The 22,303-nt window shown below is 41.0% G+C and overlaps 1 protein-coding gene across 1 annotated transcript in view; it reads right to left on the bottom strand.

Annotated features, from left to right (window-relative positions):
- Positions 1–22,303, bottom strand: part of LOC131592595 (fatty acyl-CoA reductase 1-like) — a 116,273-nt gene that overhangs the window by 50,787 nt on the left and 43,183 nt on the right. The window contains exon 2 of the mRNA XM_058864195.1: positions 9,755–9,980. Within this exon, the coding sequence (XP_058720178.1) occupies positions 9,755–9,943 (189 nt within the window). The 5' untranslated portion in view covers positions 9,944–9,980. The remainder of the gene's footprint in view (positions 1–9,754; positions 9,981–22,303) is intronic.

Genomic DNA, 22,303 nt, shown 5'->3' on the forward strand with positions numbered 1-22,303 from the left:
AATTCAGATTGTAACAACACAAGGCAAATTTCTGTTAACTCTTCAGTGGCACTCACTTTGACACAATCTCCTTGAATTTAGGATAAAACAGACCCAAACTGCAGCACAAGACTGATGCACCACTGAAGACACACCAACCTTCTTCAATGAAAACAAGTAAAAACTTTTAGTAACTGAACATATATAGGATCAAAAATCAGCCTAATGAAAATTTTCAATAGAGTGAATAAAGTATGCCTTTATTTTAAAAATATTTAGCTAGACTAGCAACCCTTTCCCTTTGCCAGCTCCAGATTAAACACAAATTAGGCCAGAACAGCAGGCTCTGGACAACCACCTCCACATTCCAGAGTGCAGCAGTGAATTATCCCTGTTCCCAGAATTAATAGGGTTTTCTTCTGCAGAGTCAGACCAGCTCATTCTGGTAGTCTGGCTGCAGTCAGTTTGTGCTGCTCACAGTCACACCATCGTTCACATTTAACTATGAATGGAAGAGCTGTTTCGCTTCAAGAAGCAAAATTAATTTACAACACTAATAATACTCTCGCTCCCATCTCCCCTTAAAAGAAAACAAAAGGCCTAATACAAGCCCCCAGAAAATTACCAAAGCCCAATTTTCAGGCTTGGGCTCCTTGGCACAATTCACACATTTTGATTTGTGTTTTCAATGACGCAAGTCAGAACCTCACTGTTTTTTAAAGCAATCTCCCTAATATATTTGGCAGTTCTTACAGGTCTGGTAAATGTAATAAGAACAGCAGGTTGGGTTTGCCAGAGTAAACTACAGTCAAAGGTGACCTCCATACAACTTTCAAGTTGTGTGATCCTCTGGAGGATGGATTTTAGGACCACTTGTGGGACACCCAGAAGATCAAAAGCTCTGGATTGTGAATATCAAGATGCACCCCTGCGTCACAAGTGGGAGCTTTCTCAGAGGCCCCAAGGACCAGAGTACTGCTCCCCCCCTTCTCCCCAGTATTTCAACATCTTTATCCATGTACTAGCCAGGGATCAGGGTTTGAGAGGGAAGTAAAAACAGAAGTTTAAAGATTCTGCCCCACTATCTTTTGGATTTCTTCTTAAAAGAAGAAATGTGTTTTGTTCACAACAAAATTTGTTTCTTTGCAGAGTGTCCCACTCAACTCACTACACGGGGTCTTCTGACAAAATTGGTCTTAGCCTTCATCATTCAGCCACAGTCTGCTGCCAGAGGAAAAAAAATACTGGCAAGGAAGGCCAGAGTTCAATTTAGGAAAACAGAAAAGCTTTCTTTAAGAAAAAAAGGGAAGAAAGAGCTGAGGATACAATGGAATAAAATCAAACACAAAGGATAAAACATGAGTTAACTTTACATTGTGTTGAATGACCAAATAGGCAGTTCTGGTCTCTAGGTACTGACTGATGGCTCCACTGCCAACTCACTCCAGAAAAAGATGAGCCTGTATTCTTAAGTACAATTTGAAGGCCCTCAGAGGTTGTCTGAGGTCAGCTGTCCTCATTCAGCCCCAATTCCAAGCAGAGAAACCACGCCTGCAGATGACCTGCGGTACAAGAGCCGCTCCGCCAGTGTCCAGAGAGGTTCTGAAGTACAACAGCCCAAAAAGGAATTGTGCCAACTCGCACACATCAAGAGCCAAGTCCTGGGCTCCAGCAAAATGACAAACATTGTTTAAAAACATGTTTGCTGAAGGCCTTGTTGGTGAACGGGTCACTTGGCAAAACTGAACACAAGGCATGCTGTGCAGCTGCCTAAAAAGCTCAGCTCTCCTGTGTGCCTCAGCAAAACCAGGATCCAGGAGAAATTAGTGGCCTACAAAGGATGCCCAACAGGACTTCTCTAATGATGTTGCTCCATGGCCTTGCTGCTGGGAAATGGCTCTGATTTCTGCTACTGATGTAAAACTCTCAAGCCTGCATAGGAGAGCTTTTCTCTTCAATGCTCTTTGTTCTTTTCCCATCCTCTTTGAAAATGCCATGCTGAACTCCTCCATCCCCCTCATGCACACTCTCCCACTTCCTTGATTTTTTCCTTCAGGATATGTAGACAGCAGTGGTGCTGATACTGAAGGTTTTCTCCTAGGAAAGAGACCTGGATGGAGAGATCTCCGACTGGCATAAAAGTAAATCTTGTGGATTAGAGAATCTAAGGCCTCCCTTCAGTCACATGAAAAAAATTCTAACATTAGGATACTATGTCCATCTCCAACTTGACACACAGTTCAGATGCAATCACATGAGAAAAGAGGTGGATGAAAGCAGTACCAATAAAGGTGGATGATCAGCAGTGCCAGTAAAACAATGATTTCTTGGGTTTTGTCGTCTGCAAACTCAGAAACTGCCTAGCCTACTTATGCTCCAAGGCTGGAATCAGACAGTGTTGGTTACCTAGATTTCAAAGAGTGATTAACTGCATTTTCATCTCTGTACCAAACACTCTGTGTTTTCTCCTGTGTTTAAATTGCTATCATCTAAAGTTGAAATACTGGCAGGGAAATCAAACTCATACATGTAATTATCCTGAACAAAATGAAAATCCACCAGAATGCCAAAGAATTAAAAGGACAACTTGTAAACTACTTACTTGGGTCCATCACCTCTTCAAAATCTACCTTTCACAAGATACTCAAGCAAAGCTAAATGAAGGCACCAAGTGAAATTCTACTGATTCCAGGAACCGGGCCTTGGCTGCACACCAGAAAGTACGCAGGCATAAATGCAAATTCAAGCAATGTTATGAAGATACTTTAAAGCTGTGACTCAACTGCAATCTTAGTTTGCTAACTCCCTTATGAGATTCGCACTTTCTTCTGTATGACACCCTTGCACATTAAAGAAAAAATATTGTGAAGTTACAGGCTGTAAGTGTCCCAAAATATCACTGCTTATGGAGCACTAAAAATGCATTTCATTTTACAGATGGCAGCAAATGCAGCTTAACTGCAACCTCTACACTGTTACTGACAAGAGAAAATCTTATTGTTGATGTTTTTTAATTGCTTCACTCTCAAGGTACTGCCTGCTCATTTGCTTCAAGGGCTGAACTTTCATCAGCTAGCAGAATCTTCACTGCAGAATCTTCACTAACACACAAATCCCTTGGGATACCCAAAACTAACTAAAACTAACTAAAAATTACTAATTTGAAAGAGAGTGCCTTTATGCACATATGTGCATTTGTGTCTGTACAAATATGTATGTATTAATTGGGCTGCAGAGCCCAATTTTTTGCTGGGTGCATAAAAAGCTCATCCAAAACATTCCTTGTACAAAATGAGGTCTCTTATATCAGAGTTCTCAGAGAGCAGCACACAATTAACCACAATATCTTTACAGATTTAGTAGAATAACTGAATATTATTATTTTAACATATACACATCTCTTGTTAGATATCTTTATGTAAAACAGAAAATTCTCCTTTGTTTCCAGGGATTTTTAAACTTTACTGCATGAGCAGCACATGGATTAGCATACAATTGGCTATAGGAATTTTTCTGGAATGCTTCTATTTGAGGCTCTGTATTCTCTCCTGGAGGTGCTGCTGTTTAGGTCATGATCTACTTGACATCATGAAGTGATTCTAAGGGGAAAAAAACCCAGAAAAACAAACAAAAAAATCCCTTCTGAAATCTGATGAATTATTGTGGTTCCAGTCCTGGCCACAGGAAATTTGCATGAAGCAGGAAGTAAAGATAAAATTGAGGGGCAGCTTTTACAGATTGCTCTGCAAGTGGTGGGTATGTGTGTAGAATGACATGAAGACAGAAACTATTAATCTCCTTACTGTTGCAGCTGAGCAGGTAGGCATGGAGAAAGCTGAGGTGCACAAAAAGATCTTGTTTTACGCTTCATACAAGGCAAATTTTCTGCACACACACCCTGCAAGGATCAAGACTCTGCTGAGCTGGCAGCTGCTGCCAGGCAGGTAGCCCCTGGTTGATGCTGGACTACCCTGATTAATTCTGGGTTTCTCTTTCCGGTGAAAGAAGAGGAAACTGATGTGTCAGGTTTTGACTCCAAAATATTTTTCTTCACCGAATGATGAGCTCACTTAAAATGAACTGAGAAGCATCTTTGCTTTCAATGACTTACTAATTTCAGAGTAATCCACCTTGTTTCTACAGTTTCATATCGTACTGTGTTTTTGTTTTTCATTTAGAACCTTATGTCATTTAAACATTCTTAATTCCTTTGTGATCTACTGTGTACCTTTGTATAACTGGAGGAAACTGAAAACTGCAGTCTATTTTTTGAGCACTTTTTCTGGGTTAAGTAACGGTGGCCCACCCACCGGCGTCACAATCAGTAAATTGCGCCAAATGGAGGTGTTACACTGACAACGTCATGATCACAGCACGCTGTGTGCAGATTTGAGATGGCCCACTGGGGGTCCACTTCGTCACGGACCCTGGTGGAACTGTGCACTACCAGTGATGTGGCCCTGCACAGCATGAAAGCTGCAGCCCTTCGGGACTGGCCAGAACCGAAGGCAAGTACACCGTGGGGTCTGGTACCCTACCACGAGTCTCCAGCACTCGATGCCACAGGGTTGTATCCAGTGCGGAGCCTTAGGTGGCAGTGCATGGCACTAGTCCAGGCCTGCTCCCACTTGGAGAGATGTACTGCAACCACAGCACAGTTTCATCGAGGGATCTACAGCCCTGCCACAGTTACCTGCTTGATGTATATTCCCCTCCAAACACAGAGGTCAACCAGGCTGGCACTAGTGAATGCACGGCACACTTCGTTCAGGTTGGAATGGGGGGGTCCTGAGAGCCAAGCACCACTACCTCCCAAGCACTGCCCACCTTACCCAACGTCACCACCCTGTGGGTAAAGGGACTGGTGACCCATGTCTCACGACCCTGGCTCACAATCATGAGTCGCATGGGATTTACCATCGACTCAAGCTTTTGCATCGAGAAAGGTACAACTGAGTGGGTGATGAATCAAAAGAGTTGATTTTACTACTGTGAATATCCACAGGAGCAGAAGGACTGAAGATGATTAGCAAAGATGGAGCATTACGCTGTGACCTGTGACTGAGGTTTGAATTCTGTACCATCTGGCAGAACTTGTGACCTGGAGACAAATGGCATCCCCAAGGCTTGTCTGGGTTTCAGCAGCACTGCCTCTTTCTTATGACAATGTATCCCACCATTAGATCATAATCCTTCTGAGAGGTTCCAGTACTGCAAGTTCTGCTTTTAAGGGGCAAGATCAACAGGAACCATGCAGATACCACCACAGAACTGCATCTCTAAGTGATCAGAGACTGATGTCTCAGGGAGAGAGTCATACAGGAGTACAAGGAGAAGCCACGTAATATAAGGGAAACACCTTCCTGCAGTCAGAAATACCTTCAGGAAGGGGCCAGAGCACAAGTCTTAGGAGGAGTGGCTTAGAGAGTTGGGGTTGTTTAGCCTGGAGAAAAGAAGGCTCAGGGGGTACCCCACAGCTCTCTACAACTACCTGAAAGAAGGTTTTAACATAGAAGCTGGTCTCTTCTTCCAGGTAAGAAGTGATAGAATGGAAAGGAGACGGTCTCAAGTTGTGTCAGGGAAGGGTTACACTGGATATCAGGAAATATTTTTTTCACCAAAAGGGTTACCAAGGATTGAAACAGGTCTGGAGTGGCTGAGTCACCATTCCTGGAGGTATTTAAAAGATGTGAAGATGTGATGCTTAAAGACATGGTTTAGTGGTAGACTTGGCAGTGCTGGGTTAACAGCTGGACTCTGATCGTAAGAGTTTTTTCCCAAGATAACTGATTCTACGACTCTATGATTCTATAACTCATTCGTTCTTCAAACACTCAAAGACAGGAAAAATATTATTTCAGTCTTGGCCTTGAACACTTTGAGGGACAGGGCACATACAGAATCAGAGAATCAGTTAGGTTGGAAAAGACCTTAGAGATCATCAAGTCCAACCTATGACTTAACACCACCATGTTCCATCAACCTAAAAACCTCATTAACCCTAATCCAAGGACAGGCCTCTCTACAGTGGTCACAGCAGATTTCAGGGATGCTGTTCCAGATGGAGTGACTCTGCACCAGTTTGGCATGGAGAGAAGCCAAGAACAATCATAGGAGGTGGGGAAAGATAAATCTGGAGTGATTTTCTGAAATTTATAGGGCCTTGCTGGATGTTTGCTGATAAACACAGCACACTTCACAAAGGAAATACTGAAGAGACAAAGATGTCTGATAGCATTGCCCATCTCATTGTGCAGCTCTAGACAAAGCTTTGCATGGAAGAGAAGGTCTGTCTGTAGCATCTGCTGTAACTAGAAGGGTTAACTGTGGTTGGACAACAGTAAAAAGCAGCAGCATTTCACAGTCACACCCAATTCCCCCTTTTCAGCAGCCTCTTTCACAGCCTCCGTATTTTCTCTCTGAATTATCAGAGACATTAATAAGAGCCTTTTCCACTCTCCACTTTGTCTGATCTTCCTAATTAGGAACACTGAACAAACATATCTGAGAAACAGCCTGGCAGCAGCAAGGCCTTGGTTCACTGCATGCAGGGCATGGAAAATGCTCTGCTCTCCCAGGGACAGCAGGAAAGCTACCATCAGTGACTCAGCATTAGCCCAGTAACTGCTCTCCAAGGAATCCAAGACAACCCTTCCAAGCATTCCTGCCTATTTCTGAGCACAGAGGGATCAGACAGCAAAAAAATGCTCCTTGAAACAATTCCCTACCCCTGATAAACACACATCTTCCAACAACTAAAGATTATACAGCCCTGTCAAGCTTTGCCTCATGATCCACATCTCCGAACACATCCAGGCAGCAGCCAATACTGAAATCTGGGGATTTTTTGTGAAGTAGCTGTGCTCTGTGCAAGGCAAACGTGGCACTTCATTAAGCACAGGGTAATAGTTTGATTCCCTTAGGGACTTGCTGCTGGAAAATAGAACACCTCGTTTCATAAATAGGCAAGGTCACCATACTTGTTTTGGATTTGATGCTGAGATAATTGAGTGTCTGTTCATTATACATTGAATATTAATGCTTTAATGCACCTGCATGTAAAATTAATTTTACTAGACCTAAGGAAAACAGCCTTATATTAAATATCAATGCATACTCAGCTACAGAAGTAAAAGAATTCTGATTTATGCCCAAACTATTTTCTGTATTTTACCTTCCATGTTGGATTCAGAAGCTGAAATATTCCAAGTAACCAACTGTTGAAAAGCACAAACTAAGTTATTTTGCCCGTTGACACTGTATCACCCTTTTGTAACCCACAGCTGCTCTTCTATTTAACCAGAGTCATCTTCCAGCATATTCACATGCACACACTGTGAACAAGACAGTGCACAAGTGTGACACCTCGGTGTCTAAACTCCTGTAGACAGATAAAAGCCAGTAAATTTCACAGAGATATATCAAAAGGGATCAAAATTCTAAATGAATTATTTTAAAATATTTCTAAGCACTACCAAAATCAGGAGTCCTCAGAGGACCTTACTTGAAGAACCTAAACATTATGCAACTAATTCTAACCAGTCTGCTTCACTTTGATCTCACTTCTTCTCAAATACTCATTTTATCTCTTTGTTTAGAATATTTAGAAGTTGGCAGCCTGCATTTCTCCGTTCCTTTGGTTCCTGGAATACTTCCTTTCTGGATGTGCAATCAAGAAAATTCAGAGGACAATACTAGGTCAAAGGTAAATGCAAAAGAAGAGTTACTTGCAAAGTGAATGTCATGGGTCAGTAGAGAAGATTACGTAAGGTAGGATATGAAAGAAGAAATAAAGTATGTTTTCCCAAACCCAGATACAAATACTATTTTGCGTTAAATCAGTAGTTTGTGAGGAAAAGGAATAATTATTCATTAGAGTTTAGAAATTATAAAGGTACACAAAAATAGCACACATAAATAAGAGAAAGGATTTTATTCTGAAGTTTCCTGTGCTTACTTCAATGTATCTCATCAGAGATTATGATCAGAAATTTCAAATGCAAATGTTGTCTCAAGATCTGGAACAAAGTTTTGCTGCATTTTTATTTGTTAAATACCTCAGGGGTTTCCCAAACTGGAGGATGCAAACCACAACTGTAAATGAAAGGGCAGTCTCTAGAGTGTGATCAACTAGAAAAGATCTGCAAAAATGTTATGAATAATGCTTCCTGTCCTCCTCATCTGTCATTAAATTAACATCTAGTGGAATTAACAGCTTCATTTCTAGAAAAAAAAATCTCCAAGGGTATAAGCATTTGTACACAGCAAACACCTTCGAGGTGCCTTAGGCAGGGATTTTTGAGTAATTTTAAAATTATCAGCATCAGAATGACACCTTCTTCCTTGAGAGGACCTGGATGACTTGTGGGAGCTTTTTTTCTTCCCAAGACTGCAGCAGCCTAACTTAGAGCTCTGCCTTCTCCTTTTGTTCATTTGAAACAAGTTGGAGCAGGTTGCCAAAGGTTCAAGAAGAGGTTATCAGGTCCTGTTTGCTGTTGGCATGTCTAAAACTGCTGACTCATGCTAGGAAGAAAAATGGGTACATCTAATACAGCTGTAACAATAAAACAGCTATTAGGGAACCTCACCTAGAGCTAACAACACCTCCAAGCTGTGCTGCCCAACTGAAGAGATAAGCCAGTAGTATTTATACATAAAATGCAAACAGAGTTTACAGAAGGCTTGATAAGTACCTACGTTTATAATTTCCCGCGTTTTAAAACACAAAAGGCAAAAACACACCCCATTCGGGATTTTGTTAGTTGGTGACAAAAAGCATTATCCACTGTGATGAAAACTGAGGGTCTTGGACTTGGCAGCATGAGATTAAGGGTTGGACTCAAAGACCTTGTGGATCTTTTCCAACCTAAATCATTCTATAACAGACTTGCAAAAATCAACCAATGTGATTGTTTCCTTTCATATCACTCAAAAATTTTCCTGAATATGAAAATAATCTACCCTCTGTTATAAACAAACAAAACCAAACAAACTCTGTTTTTGGACATACGTAAGATTTTCCTAGCTTAATGCCTCAAAACATTAAAAGGGAAAAATACGTTTTCTGCCAGACCTACTTGTCTCAAAATCACCACCTATTTTACTTCTAACTTCTGCAGCAGGAGAAGGATTCTTCCAGTTAAATCTTGTTCAAACTTTTAGACCAATACTCTATAAAGATATGCTGACATTTCTCAGATTAATTCCAAGTAATTCCTTGCCTGCTAGGGCCAAATTTGTCTCTTCCTCTCATTTCACATCAGTTATGTACAAATTCACGCTAGCATTAGGCATGAGCTTGAACTGTGGCATTTATCATAGCTGGAAGAGTCTTTGCAAGTTCACAACCTCACCACTGGCTTAAGATATGGAGAATCTTGAGGGCCTCAGGCCAAGTCAGTGTCTCCTTACAAATGTTTACATTAAATACAGCAAAGGGAAAGGGCTTTGACATCCTTCTTGCCACTAGAGATTTCCTCACTGGGATGGCAAATGAAACAGGATCAAGACACATGGGTGGAAGTCATGCAGAGAGGGAAGTAAAAAGATTACATTGTTACAGTGTAAAATGCTGTGGCACCCATCAAAATCAAACATATACAGCTTTGTTCATGTACAATTCTTTTGGCTGTTTGTCTTAGACATAGCAAAAAGACAGTTGTTACAGCAGAAGTCAGCATTTTGATCTTCATGAACTGAGTAGAACAGCAGCCCTTTGCATCACCCAGCTAAACAGATTTCAGATTGGATTCCAGAATAAATCATATGAACTTACCTTACATTTCAACATGTTGGCCACTCTCTCTTGCATTGACTGTCCAGCCTTTGGCCTGACAAGAATATAAACTGCTTTCACTTCAGGGCTGGAGCGCAGAAGTTTTTCCACCAGTACTTTGCCCATGAAACCTGTAGCTCCTGTGATAAGTACAGTCTTTCCATTGTAATAAGCTGAGACTGAAGACATGGTGCTTTCTTGTTCTGTCCCTTCCTGCAGCAGGTACCTGAGAAGATGCAGAAATAAAGCTTTAAAGGCTTTGGGGATAACTTTTTTAGTCACCTACATCAACTCAAATTAGTTCAGTCAATGGCAATTTAAAAAATTATTTTAAAAAAAAGTCTTCATTGCAAAAATAAACCACAAAAATCTGAGAAGCTTAAAAAAATCAAGCTCAGCCTTATCCTCCACATGACACCACAGCTGTACACAGAGGTCAAACACAGCTCATGCTGTCCAAGGCTCCCAGCAGGAGATGCTCACTGCAGTGCTGAACAGTGTTTATCTGCTACTGTGAAGTGGCAGCCATGAAGATACGCAGCTATCTCTACAATACAAAGGAGAATGAGATTTCCTCGCAAACACTGCTGTGTTTTCCACTTCAATTCCACTGTGCCTATGGCATTCCTTGTCAGCCATCACTCTTCTACATGCTCAGTCTTTTCCTGTTGCCTTAGCTTGGAGTAACACCATGAAGAAAGCTCTTCTTCAAGAAGATACAGTGCAGTGACATTGCTCTGCACAACTGCAACACCATATGCAGGTCACCACCCTTTATGAGCTGTTATGACCAGAACTCATTCCAGCTCACTCTCAGGAGTGTAGACATGGTAGGCTCCCCTTTGCAGATCCACTGACACAGACCAGGCTCCCACATGACGTGTCCCAGTTAAATATTTGAATTAGATGTAATGGTTTCAGGCCTGAATGTTCCCAGCCATCCTAATTCAAACTCTTAAGTTGATTAAATGCAAACAAGGCTGGACTGAATCCCCTTAGAAAAGCCCCTCTCTTTCCCTTGTTAGCCAAACAGAAGCAAAACAATCATCTTTGAAGTGGGGCAGACCACAGCAAGTACAAAACACAAACTGCAAGGAAAAGGCTCATGAAAAATATCAGTAAGTGTTTTGAAAAAAGCCTACTGAATTTGAAACAAAAAGAAACAAAAATAGTAGGATACTGTCAATCATGTATTCAAGAACCAGAGCCATGATCTTCCATTATCCCAGAAAAACTGCTCTTCCTCCAGCAGAGGCTTCAGAGACACAAACTAGGGAGTCAAGCCTAACAAAATATTTCTGTTCTTTCCCAGTGCTGCCTGGGACCACAGTACTCAGCATCAAACCAATGAAAACCCACAGATTTCTTTATCCATGACACATCGAGGTGTAGAATCCAGTGTGGAAAGTGGGTCAAGCAGAATAACCTCTCAGGGACACTATTTTATAAGCTAATAGCTGTGGGTATTCTAGCTCAGTGAATTTGGTTATTAGCCTATCTTCAGATGTCATCTAGATTATAACTTAGATGAATGCAGAAGGCTCATCTAAGCCTATTAAAAACTTGTTCTTATTAAAGAGCTGGCCACTTGGGAAGTTAAACCAACAGGTTAAAACTAATGGATAATTAACTTATTTATAACAAAATATCCCATCTTGTTCCGGTTTGGAAAAACTGATTCATACTGGAAGACAGGAACCTGCAGAGCCTGGAAGCATGTGAAAGGTGTGTAGGGCCAGAAGAAGGGCAAGTAGTTTAGCCAGATGAAGACAAAAGACCTCAGAAATTTGGCAACACACATGCGCTGCTGTGTAGAAAGATGAAGGAGAGAAGTCCTTAGACACTAGAGACCATACCAATTCCACTGAACAAAAAGGTTTTGTTTCCCACAGGAAACAAAAAGATAAAATATAAGGACCACTTCCAGCCACTGGATACTTGCTTTGAATTTGTATGCAGAAGATCATATCTGCACAAACAGTGGTACATTTGTAGAGTACTTTTCACCACAAACAAGATTACCAGAAGAGTTACTCTCCTTCCCACACTTCGGGAATAGAGAGCATTTCCAGCCTGCATCACTAAGCATTGCTGCTTTGACTTAAGAGCTGTAGACTACTGAACAAATAACCGTGAAAGGCTTCTACATGTGGACATCAATTTATTATGTTGTTTCATTTGGCTTCCCTGCTTCAGTTACCTAAAAAGGGCTTCATTTGTTTTGGCCAGATGTTCAGTGCTGGCTAGAATAGTAAAGTAAATAAATCACACTACTTTGAAGTGTCCCTATAACTAACCATGCAGCTATGTTTCATTAAGTATTTCTGACAAGGACTACATGCACGTAACTGAGAATTCTTCTCCCTCTAGTGTGACACCATTTTGAATGATTCCAAAAAACCCCAAAAATTTAATCTCCCAAGCCATTCTGGTCTGATGAAAATGGAAGTACCAAATGTACTGAAAGCCACTGAAAAATCAAACTTTCAAGGCAGTCTGCTGTTACTCTTGATTACTGGCTTATCCTCCTAGGATTAAATGAAAAGGGAAGAAAAATCCCATCCTTTCTGTTTTCCCTAATAAAGCTGTCCAAGTTATACAGCCTAGAGTTCATAGGGACAATTTCAGAGTTGGATCCAGTTGTTCAGGGCCTCATCCACAATAAAAAGCCACAAAGAACGAGATGGTGTTTGCCTGCTATGGAAGCAGATTCGTGTCTCTTTGCAGTACATTTATTTTTCTATTTTCTAAGTGAGATTCAGAAGAAATTATAAAAATATTGTACTCATCCAATGACATGTTAATTATCAGGAAGGAAAATTTGTGAATTTGTTTAATGCACGCAAACAAAGTCATGTTTTGAAATCTTAACACAAAAATCAGAATGCTGCAATGTGGAATGTTAAGACAGATCCCTGAATCTCCACTGTTCAAGCAAATTTAAAGAGGCTTTTATTACATTCCACATTCAAAGGCAGATTCCAGTTTATATTCAGGATTGCTAAGATACTTTCAAGTTAGTCTTGAAATTTTAGTTTTGTACAACTATCTTTGTTTTTTTATATTTTTAAGAGTATGATGGATTTTTCTCTGTTTTTACTGATTTTGCTTGGTCTTTGTAAAGAAAGCACTAAAGAATGTATGGAGATTTTAAGGAACCAGAGGATTTCTGAGGTCAAAATGTATGGCCCAAGTAATGCCTGCTGACTTGACCCTTTGGAGGTCTACTTCAAACCGGGGAGAACTATATGCATGCCTTTTTAGCTTTTTACACTCAAACTGTTTCCTGGAGAAGGTTATACTTAGCCTTTAATTTTAAGGAACAAATAGTCAACACTGAGCACTGACTATTTTCCAGTCAATTAAACTACAAAGAATTAAGAGCCTGATAGAAATATTTGAACTATGGTCAATAGTTGCAGTGAGGTGACCCTTAGGGAGGCAGATAAAGACCATTTCATAGGCTGAAGTTCCTGGCTCTTCCAAATCTGACTGAAGCTGAGAAAGCCACTGAATTGTGGAGAGAAGCACATGTAAGGCTTTCCTGAAGCCCAGTTCAAGTGAGTATATATAGGCAACCCAGATGTTTTAGACACTAAATGGAGCAGCAAAGGAATCACTGATGCCACCTGAATTACTGAGTGCAGAATCTTTGCAGTAGCACAGATCTCCCTGACACTGACTTCAGCCAGAACATGAAAAAACCACGAGCCAGGAATCCCACTGAGCATCTCTGCAGACACAAGTGCACAAGCTGCTCTGAGGGTACTGCAGCCTCTCACAGTCTCCTCTGGATCAAACGGAAAGGACGGGCTACAGCACTGTGTTACAAAGCCACGATCCTGTGCCAAAGGACAAGCAAAGGGAAAAGTGGGAATCCTAATCTTACCAACCTAGTACTTCCCTCCTGCAAAAGACAACCCTTGTATCCTCAGCTGAATAGCACAGGAGAACTTACCCCACACCAAGAGCAGGTATGACTGGACTGGTATTCAACAGAACAACTACTCCACTGTCCTCATCTTTCACATACTTTGGTGATGCCAGATTGCAATGGTGTAATGCAGAGAGTTGGCCTCTATCAGAACCAGAGTGGTGGAAAGGGAAATGTGGACTTGAATGCTGCCACTGCCCACGGCAGCCTCATGACTGCAGGGTGTCAAGGAGGGACAGCAAAAGGGAGGATGAGCAATGGAGATGGACTGGAAGAGGTGATTATTTCAGTATGGTTTGGAGCACTGCCCTATTCAAACAAGACAGCAGCCATTTCAGAAGCTTATCTGTTGAGATATTTGTCTTTTCAATTCAGCTGTATAAAATGGAAAAAAAAATTAGTTTTGTGCAAGAGCAAAGGATCATATGCCTATAAACGGTCTCTTTGGGATTTCCTTACACTAGTTTTGATAAGCTCTTTCTTATACAACTTTATGCAGGGCTGTAATTTCCATACACAAGGGGGTCAGCCTGTTCAGATGAGTCTTCCAGAAATCATATTAAACGTAATGAACCAGCTTCAACCAAAATTACACTTAATGACAAGCAATAATTTTTGAAAGAAAGCTACAGAGAGCAAGAGTCCTTTAAGACAAAGTAATTCTTGGCCACTTTCGGAAAATATTTAGTCTTGGGTGAAAATATCCAATCATACATAAGACAGTTTTCTTTAATCAGGATTCTGGAAGAGTTATAATTAACCTGGAACATACAGAGAAAGAAAAATTCCTCTGTTTCTTCAGAGAACTTGTACAGCTGAGGTCAGAAAAAGCAATATAAAGTGGTCACAGACTATTTCTGTCTCATCAATTTACTTCTTCAGTCTATTAATTATTTTATGAGTTTAAAATGGACTGAACATTGGGGATGGCTGAACAATACATCTTCATATAATTATTTTCTCTTTTACATTTTGTCGCAGGATGCATTACAGAGCCTCTCTAAAGTAGACAAGTAATTATAATACATAAAAGCAATTATTTCTCATACGTGCTTTTTGCCTGAAAGCATTCATTGTTTGTTTAATCATCAGAAAATACAAACCATGCATGCTAGAAATAGCTGAAATAGTGACTTGTTTTACATCATACCGACTTGACTCCTGGCTCCTCAGTAACACCATGAGAAGGCCACTCAGCTTCTCTGATTTCATTTTCTGGGCCAAACTCACAACCAGGGAAGTTCCACTGCAATGACCAACGTTTCAACGAGGATTAACATGAATTATTTTAGATTTGAGCCTTTGGATTTAAAATAACTCCTGCATTTTCAGTAATAAGCAATCATGAATCAGAGCAGAAAATGGCTGTAATTCAACACCGAACACCATTTGTGACAACAGCACTGCTGACACAAACAAGCAGAAAGTACCAGCACAGAGGCACTGGAGTTACATAACACATTTCCAAAGGTCTTTAGGCACAGAAAGATTTGTGTAGTCTGTGAAGTCAGGGAGATTTTACAGATGACAGAAAATGAAGCAAAGAGGATGATAAAATGGCTGTTCTATAGAAAAATTAAAAGTTCCTTATGGTTTGTTGAATTTCCACAGTTTTTTAATGTCACCTAACAGCAACAACAAAGATAAAGCTCCTCTCATTTAGCTACAGTTAAAAGGAAGGTCATAACCCATCCTTTGTACAGGCACTATTGAAGCTAATGCAGCATGAAGAAATAAAATCCTGTGATTCAAAGATGGGCACATTTACAGCCAGACTGAACTCCTGATGATAATCCTCTTTGCAAAAGAGATTTCGCTCCAAGCAATTTACACCAAATATGAATGTTGTTGTTAGAAGACTGAAGGTTAAATCACTTCTCTCCAGCTAATACATTTCAAATCATTTTTTGTTTGCCAACAGTAGCAATTCAAATCCATAACACCATCCCCAAGTAGCAACACACAAAGAGAAACTCATTGCTCCCAGAAACCCTTCATGCCTTGAAAAACCCCACCAGTTTTGCAATCCATTTTAATTTATAGCAGTTAAATCTAAAGAGACAAGGAAGTGTGACAGCATAATAAAGAGCTGGAGACAAGAAGCAGCATGCACAGCTGGATCCTGCAAACTGCTGAACTCTACATTACAGGCAGGCAGACACAGAAACCTCAGGGAATTGTGGCTGCTTGGCCAAAGACCTGCCCCCAGGACAGATGTGGGAAAAAGCTGGAACTTCTGGATTACTTAATCATCACCTACTCAGCTTCACAGATGTTCTGACTCTCCCTTGCAGTACAAACTGTTTGGCCACCAAGAAGAAATAGAGAAAAAAGAAGGAAACAGAAGGACCACCGATGCAATACAATACAGGAGGAGCCTCTTGATTTTTTAGTGAAACCTGTTAATCTTGCTCAGTCTCACTATGTTTTCTCTCCAAAATTAAGGAAAACAAGCCTGTAAACATTTTAGAGCTGATACAATATACCTATGTGTGTCATGTAGCATCTTAAAGAAATATTTCTCAGTAGCTCAAATATCAATGTAGTCTGCCTCAACCCTTTTTAATTATCCACCTGGTAAGAACAGCAGCTACCAGAAACTTCAAAGGTGCAGCTTCTGCAGGCTCCTTTCTGCATCACATAGTCCAGTATATGTATCCACTATTTTCTTCTTTAAAGCTAGTTGTTGTAAAGCCACTGAGCAGGTAATGGGATCAAAGCATAGATCAGGACTGAAAGGGAATTTTTGTTTTGCCTTACCATAATTAAATGCAGACATCCTACATCAGAGCTTTTCTGCAGGTATTCCTTCCCCTTACCATTCCCTCAATTCACACTTCACAGCCCTTCTCGTATTGCTATTTCTCCTAGGATCTTTACAACCATCAGTCCTCTCTCAAAACCCTAAATCAAAACCTCTGCCACACCCACTGCACACCAATCACTCAGCACCCCATCACTGACAAGGGATGTCTCAATGAAGTCAAGAGTTAACTCTGTGGGATAACAGGCTTGACTGGCACATTTATTTTAGACATCTCAGTTGATAACTTCTTATTAGCATCCAGCAGATAATTATTAACAAAGATTTACTGTCCTTTTCCTCTACTCATCTTTGTCCCACATCGAAAAGAGTGGCACAAGCATTTATAACATTTGTAATTTTGGTTTTTTTATTCCCTGAAATGGTTATCAAGCATTGGAATAGGCTCTCTGGGGAAGTGGTGGAGTCACCAACCCTGGAGGTACTCAAAGATGTGTAGAAGTGGCACTTGGGGACATGGTTAAGTTGTGGATTTGGCAATGTCACAAGCACAGACCCACAGAATGGTCTGGGTTGGAAGGCACCTCATAGATCATCTCATTCCAACCCTCTGCCATTGGCAGGGACACATTCCACTATCCCAGCTTGATTAGAGCCCTGTCCAACCTGGTCTGGACCACTTCCAGGGATGGGGCAGCCACAGCTTCTCTGGCCAATCTCTCCCAGGACCTCAGGATGCTCAAAAGGAACAATTTCTTCCTAATATACAAACTAAACCTACTCTCTTGTCAGCCTAAGGCCATTTACCCTTGTCACTATCTATCCATGTGAAAAGTCCCTCTCCAGGCATCTTATAGGCCCCCTTCACATACTGAAAAGCAGCTTTAAGGTCACTCCAGAGCCTTCTCTTCTCCAGGCTGCACAATCCAAATTCCCTCACCCTTTCCTCCTGGCAGAGCTGCTCCATCTCTCTGATCCCCTTGGTGCCTGTTCTGGACTGGCCCCAGCAGCTCCCTGTCCTTAGTGTGCTGGGATCCCAGGGCCGGAGGCAGCTCTGCAGGGTGGGGCAGGGTTGGGTAGGGTGGGGTGGGAGGGTCTCACCTGAGCAGGTCATAGGGGCACAATCCCCCACTCCCCTCCCCTGCTGCCCACACTGGCGGCTCAGCCCAGCACAGGGGTGGGGTCACTGCCCACTCACACATTGCAGAGCCATGTTGAGCTCTGCAGCCACCAACACCTTCCAGTCTCTCTCCCCAAGGATCTTTAAGGTCTTTTTCAACCTAGACGATTCTGTGGCTGAGCCAGTTTAAGAATACTCACGTACAAATTCAGAGTAACCAGTGGCTGAGGTGTTTTAGTGTCTTTTTTCAAGGCCCACTTTTGCAGAAGTCCAACTAGCACAGCTGCTCTGAATGACAGGAGGATTGCTACCTCCCCAGCAATTTCCACATCCCAACACTCAGGGAAAACTATCCCATAGTGGCCCCAATAAGAACTGGGCGCCTAAAAACTGCCTACATTTCTGTAACAATTGGAAATGGTGATTTGACAGCAGCAGTGCAAATACTTATGTGATTACAGCAACCACATTCTTCACAAAGGCACTGTCATGACATGAAGAATGGTCTTCACTCAAGATTTAGAGTCAACAGCAATATTGATCCAAGTAAATCAATATCATTGATCATTATCTAGTAAGTAAATTTATACCATGGAATGATGGAGAGACTGCCTTCCTTTTTTCTATGGTTACTTCCTCCAGCACTCCTGTCAGGTAAATACCTAAGCATGACACTCCAAAGTCTTAATGAAATCAAATGAAACTGAATTTCTATGCTTTTGTAAGAAAAGCTGCAGAAAACAACAAAAAAAGAAACTGAGGACAATGTACAGGAACATGGTCAAAATTATGACCTTCCTAATGACCACACTTTTAAGAACTATTATCTAAGCCACACTACCTATCTTTACAACAATTTTCCTATAGCTATGCCCAGTGGAAGATGTAAATAGAAAATACAAGTAGTTTTGTATTCCTGTGCAGATTTATCACTATAAATGTGTATTTTTGTCTGTATTAAGCTTCAAAATAATTAACAATTGGCTGAATAACACAAGCTGAAGAAAAGCAAGACAGCTGTAGGGATTCAAATATACATATATGTACTTACCATTCCCAATTTCTGATGGCCATAGAGTCCCCCCATTCTGTCTGTCTGGATTTCCCAGAGCAAAAACGCTTTCACTGGAGTCTTTTCTTTAGGAATATGTGTGTAGTTGTGCAGTACATGCATAGAAAACCATTTTAAAGGTTGTAAACTGCTTTTTAGCTCGAGTCTCATCCATATTTGGGTCATCAAGACCATGATGGCAGTGGCCACAGAATACCTCACACTGTGAATTTTTATAAGTTGTAACAGGGCAAATATTCCTTTTCCTCTGTCCCTTCATGACATCTGAATTTGTTCATACCTTCCTTATAAGACAGAGGAAACCACTTATCACCTGAGAAGCTCCTGACATATTGTCAGGGAAATATCTTGATGAGTTCAGATAATACAGCAGCTGTGGTGACTACACTAAGAAATTCAGCAGTCCTGTGACAGCAAGATAAAATGACATTTCACACTTTAGATCTCAGATTATCTGCTGTGTTCAGACAAAGATTTAAGGTTAATTAAGTAACTGCAATTATTTTTCTTTCCAATAGGAAGTCAAGCTCAGCAGTCTGAGTAGTTTTATATTGGGGTTTCATTAAGAAGTGCAGTCTAGAACCCTACAACTGTCTTGGTTGGAGCTGAAAGACGAAAATACTTGTAATATTTCCCACCAAGAAGAGTCTTAAAAGGATAACCATATGAATGTGAGAGACTATATATACTATTAATTTAATAGCAAAGCATATATATTGACACAAATTTTCAAACCCAAAGATTTAAGATACCCACAGGTTGAGTTTTTTAAAATTGAAACCTAAAAGATAACATTATCAATTGAAAGACCACAGCTTTGCCTTTTTCCTCATCATTGACTCAAACCTCAGGCCAAATACAAACAACAAACATGTATTTTTTTTCACTTTCCCCACATATCTCTATCTTTCAGGCTTAGAGCATTTGATGGCACTTGGCAAAGTTGTTCTGGCCAGAGCAGGATTGAACCCTTCAGGAGCAGGGAAGAAGCATGACCAAAGCTTATTTAATTCCAGGAAGTCCACAGGGAATTTTACACTGGTTACTGCACACTGCTAGCTGGCTTATTCTGCAGCAAGCTGGGAAATCAGCACCTGTGACCAGCTCTCCAGTAATTCCCTGCATCCTCTGTTTTGTTAAAGACAATTCTGGCACTACTGGAATCAGAATCACTGACAGATTTGCTGTTGGAGTCTTTGGCATTGGAATAACAAGGCGTTACAAGTTGTAGAGACAACGACAGCTCCAGCAGCAGACCGGAAGCAGGTCCAGCCTGCTTGTTGCCTTGTCACTGTGCAGATGTGATGGACTGACAAACACCTTGCTCCCCCTTTGGAAAAGCAAGAAACCACAGTCAATCTAGGAGAATCTAAGAGGCTGCTTCCTTCAATATGGGTCCAGAGTTGGAGCGCTGGGGAAGGGCAACGGAAACACTGTTATAGGCCTTGTGGGCTTCTGGAGAGAGGGTGAGGAAAAGGCAGCAGTAAAAAATTAAACTTTATATGTATAATGTAGAAAAATTATAAAAGTGTACAAGTTCTTAAGATATGCACCAGTGAGACACAAGGCACTTCCCAGGTTCCACATATTTCTGCCTCCCATTACACCTCACCACTCTGGGTAGACTTTTCCCACTGCTTTGTCTGACTGGCTCTGTCTGGATGCACTCCCAACCTCTTTAACCCTTGATCTAGTGCTCCTAAGCAAGAGAAACATGGAGTAACATGCACACCTGATCCCTGTTGCTCCTCCTGAGGGTGTGGGATAGCTCAGGGCAGGGAATGAAAGCTTAAGAGATGACACACACACAGAGACTACTGGCTTCACCTCTGCCCTTTCAACAGCAAACATTATCCTAAGAGTTTGCAAGTTTTATTTTTCATTGGGATCTCAAGCACAGCATGCAGTCCTTCTTTTCTGGAAATTCTGACAGGGAATACAGAAGCATCCCAACTAAGCCAGAACCTTCACTGGCCATATGAAAGTAAGCCAAGTATTAAAGGAAAGCTCCAAGGTAGCTCCTAGGATTTTCAGAGTAAAGACAGAGTAAGGCACTGTTTGATCAAAGTGGAAAACTGAAGGAAACCCACTGAGCACAGACAAGGTGATCATGTCTTGGAGATGCAATTGCAAAACGTACCTTTAAAAAATAAAATTAGAAAACAAGGGAGCAGCAAAGAGGAGAATTTGTAGGACTCCCTGTATACACATTAGTATCTCAGTCAGTGTGCTTGCGGAGGACTTTCCATTCAGCTTCTACCAGGAGGCACCTCACAGTGAACTGTGAGCACCAATCCAAGAGATCTCACCATGCTATGCCCAGGATTACCCACAGCAGCCTCAAACTTCAAGCAGTTCTGAGATCTCTAAACACACAAAGAAAAACTACTCCTAGGAGATATCCTGGCAATCTGCAGCATGGATAAAGTAGAAAAGGATCTTTTCCAGAAAACAATTTCCTCAACACCGAGACCAACAGATTAAAGAAATTAAAAACCACCTCTAAGGGTCTCTTCACATGTTTTGTTAAATTCATCCTTCTCATGGAATTTGTCAACTGGTCTGCTGTGGATAGCTGGCAACAGAGTCTGCTAACACGGGTGCTGATCAAAGCAGGCTTTGGTCAAACAGGACACAGTTCACTAGGAAATGGGAAACGGACTCAGAGCCCCTCATTTCTTGGCATCTGACAACCACTGCCATAATATTTTGGGACATATTTTAAAGGTGAAGTTTGCAAGAAGGTATCAACAAAACACCATGAAACCATGGTGTTATTTGCACTTATAAATGTAATAACACTTCTTTTTCTACCATCATCAGTTCTTCCCTTATTTGAAACTCAGCTGCAAGTATGCAGAACTCACTCTACTGAGAACATTTTCACAAAATCTTTCACCAGTAACACAGCAACGTTTATCCCTCCCTCCTGCTGCAAAAAATGCTTTTTTTAATGCCATACTGTATTTGTACAATCCTTGTTTTATACACCTTAATTAATGAGCTCTGAAATAGCCCAGAGAAACAATGTAAATATGTATTTTATTATTCCCATTATCTGAAACACGGACATTTAAGGGGAGGTTAATGAATTAATGATGCAGTGCCAACCAAACACCACCTTGGTGTTTTGGAGAGTTGTGTTTAATTTCTTGAGATCGTTTAGGCCACACTACAACAGGGATCAGAAACAACATCCATTTCACAAGCCAAAGAGCACAACAGCAAGAAAGAGCATATATGCTGTAAGATACATTGATTTCATCAAAGCTGTTGTTCCAGTATTACAATTTCATCATTAACAGTTGCGTATGTTAATTATAAGAAGCATTCTGCTGCTGTTCTTGTTTTGATTCTTGGTGGGTTCTGGTTAGTTGCTAGATTTTTTTTGCCATACAGTTCAGTTACTCCTCTCTAGAGCAAAAAGACAAAATTGTGGATTCAGGAGGGGAATGATAATTATATGTGGAAGAAGCCAGACTAGAAGATCAAAATGATACCCTTCCAAATTAGATTTTCTCATGAGCTGCAAGAAAAACACTCCCCTAAAATGTCCTTGGTTTCTGTGGAAAACAGGCAGCACAGCCTGCAGATTTTTCTGCCCTAAGCTCTCCAAGAAACACAAACATTTACTCTTCAGATAAAGGGAAAAGAGCAGG

This window comes from Poecile atricapillus, chromosome Z (assembly GCF_030490865.1).
Source record: "Poecile atricapillus isolate bPoeAtr1 chromosome Z, bPoeAtr1.hap1, whole genome shotgun sequence".
NCBI classification, from domain to species: domain Eukaryota; kingdom Metazoa; phylum Chordata; class Aves; order Passeriformes; family Paridae; genus Poecile; species Poecile atricapillus.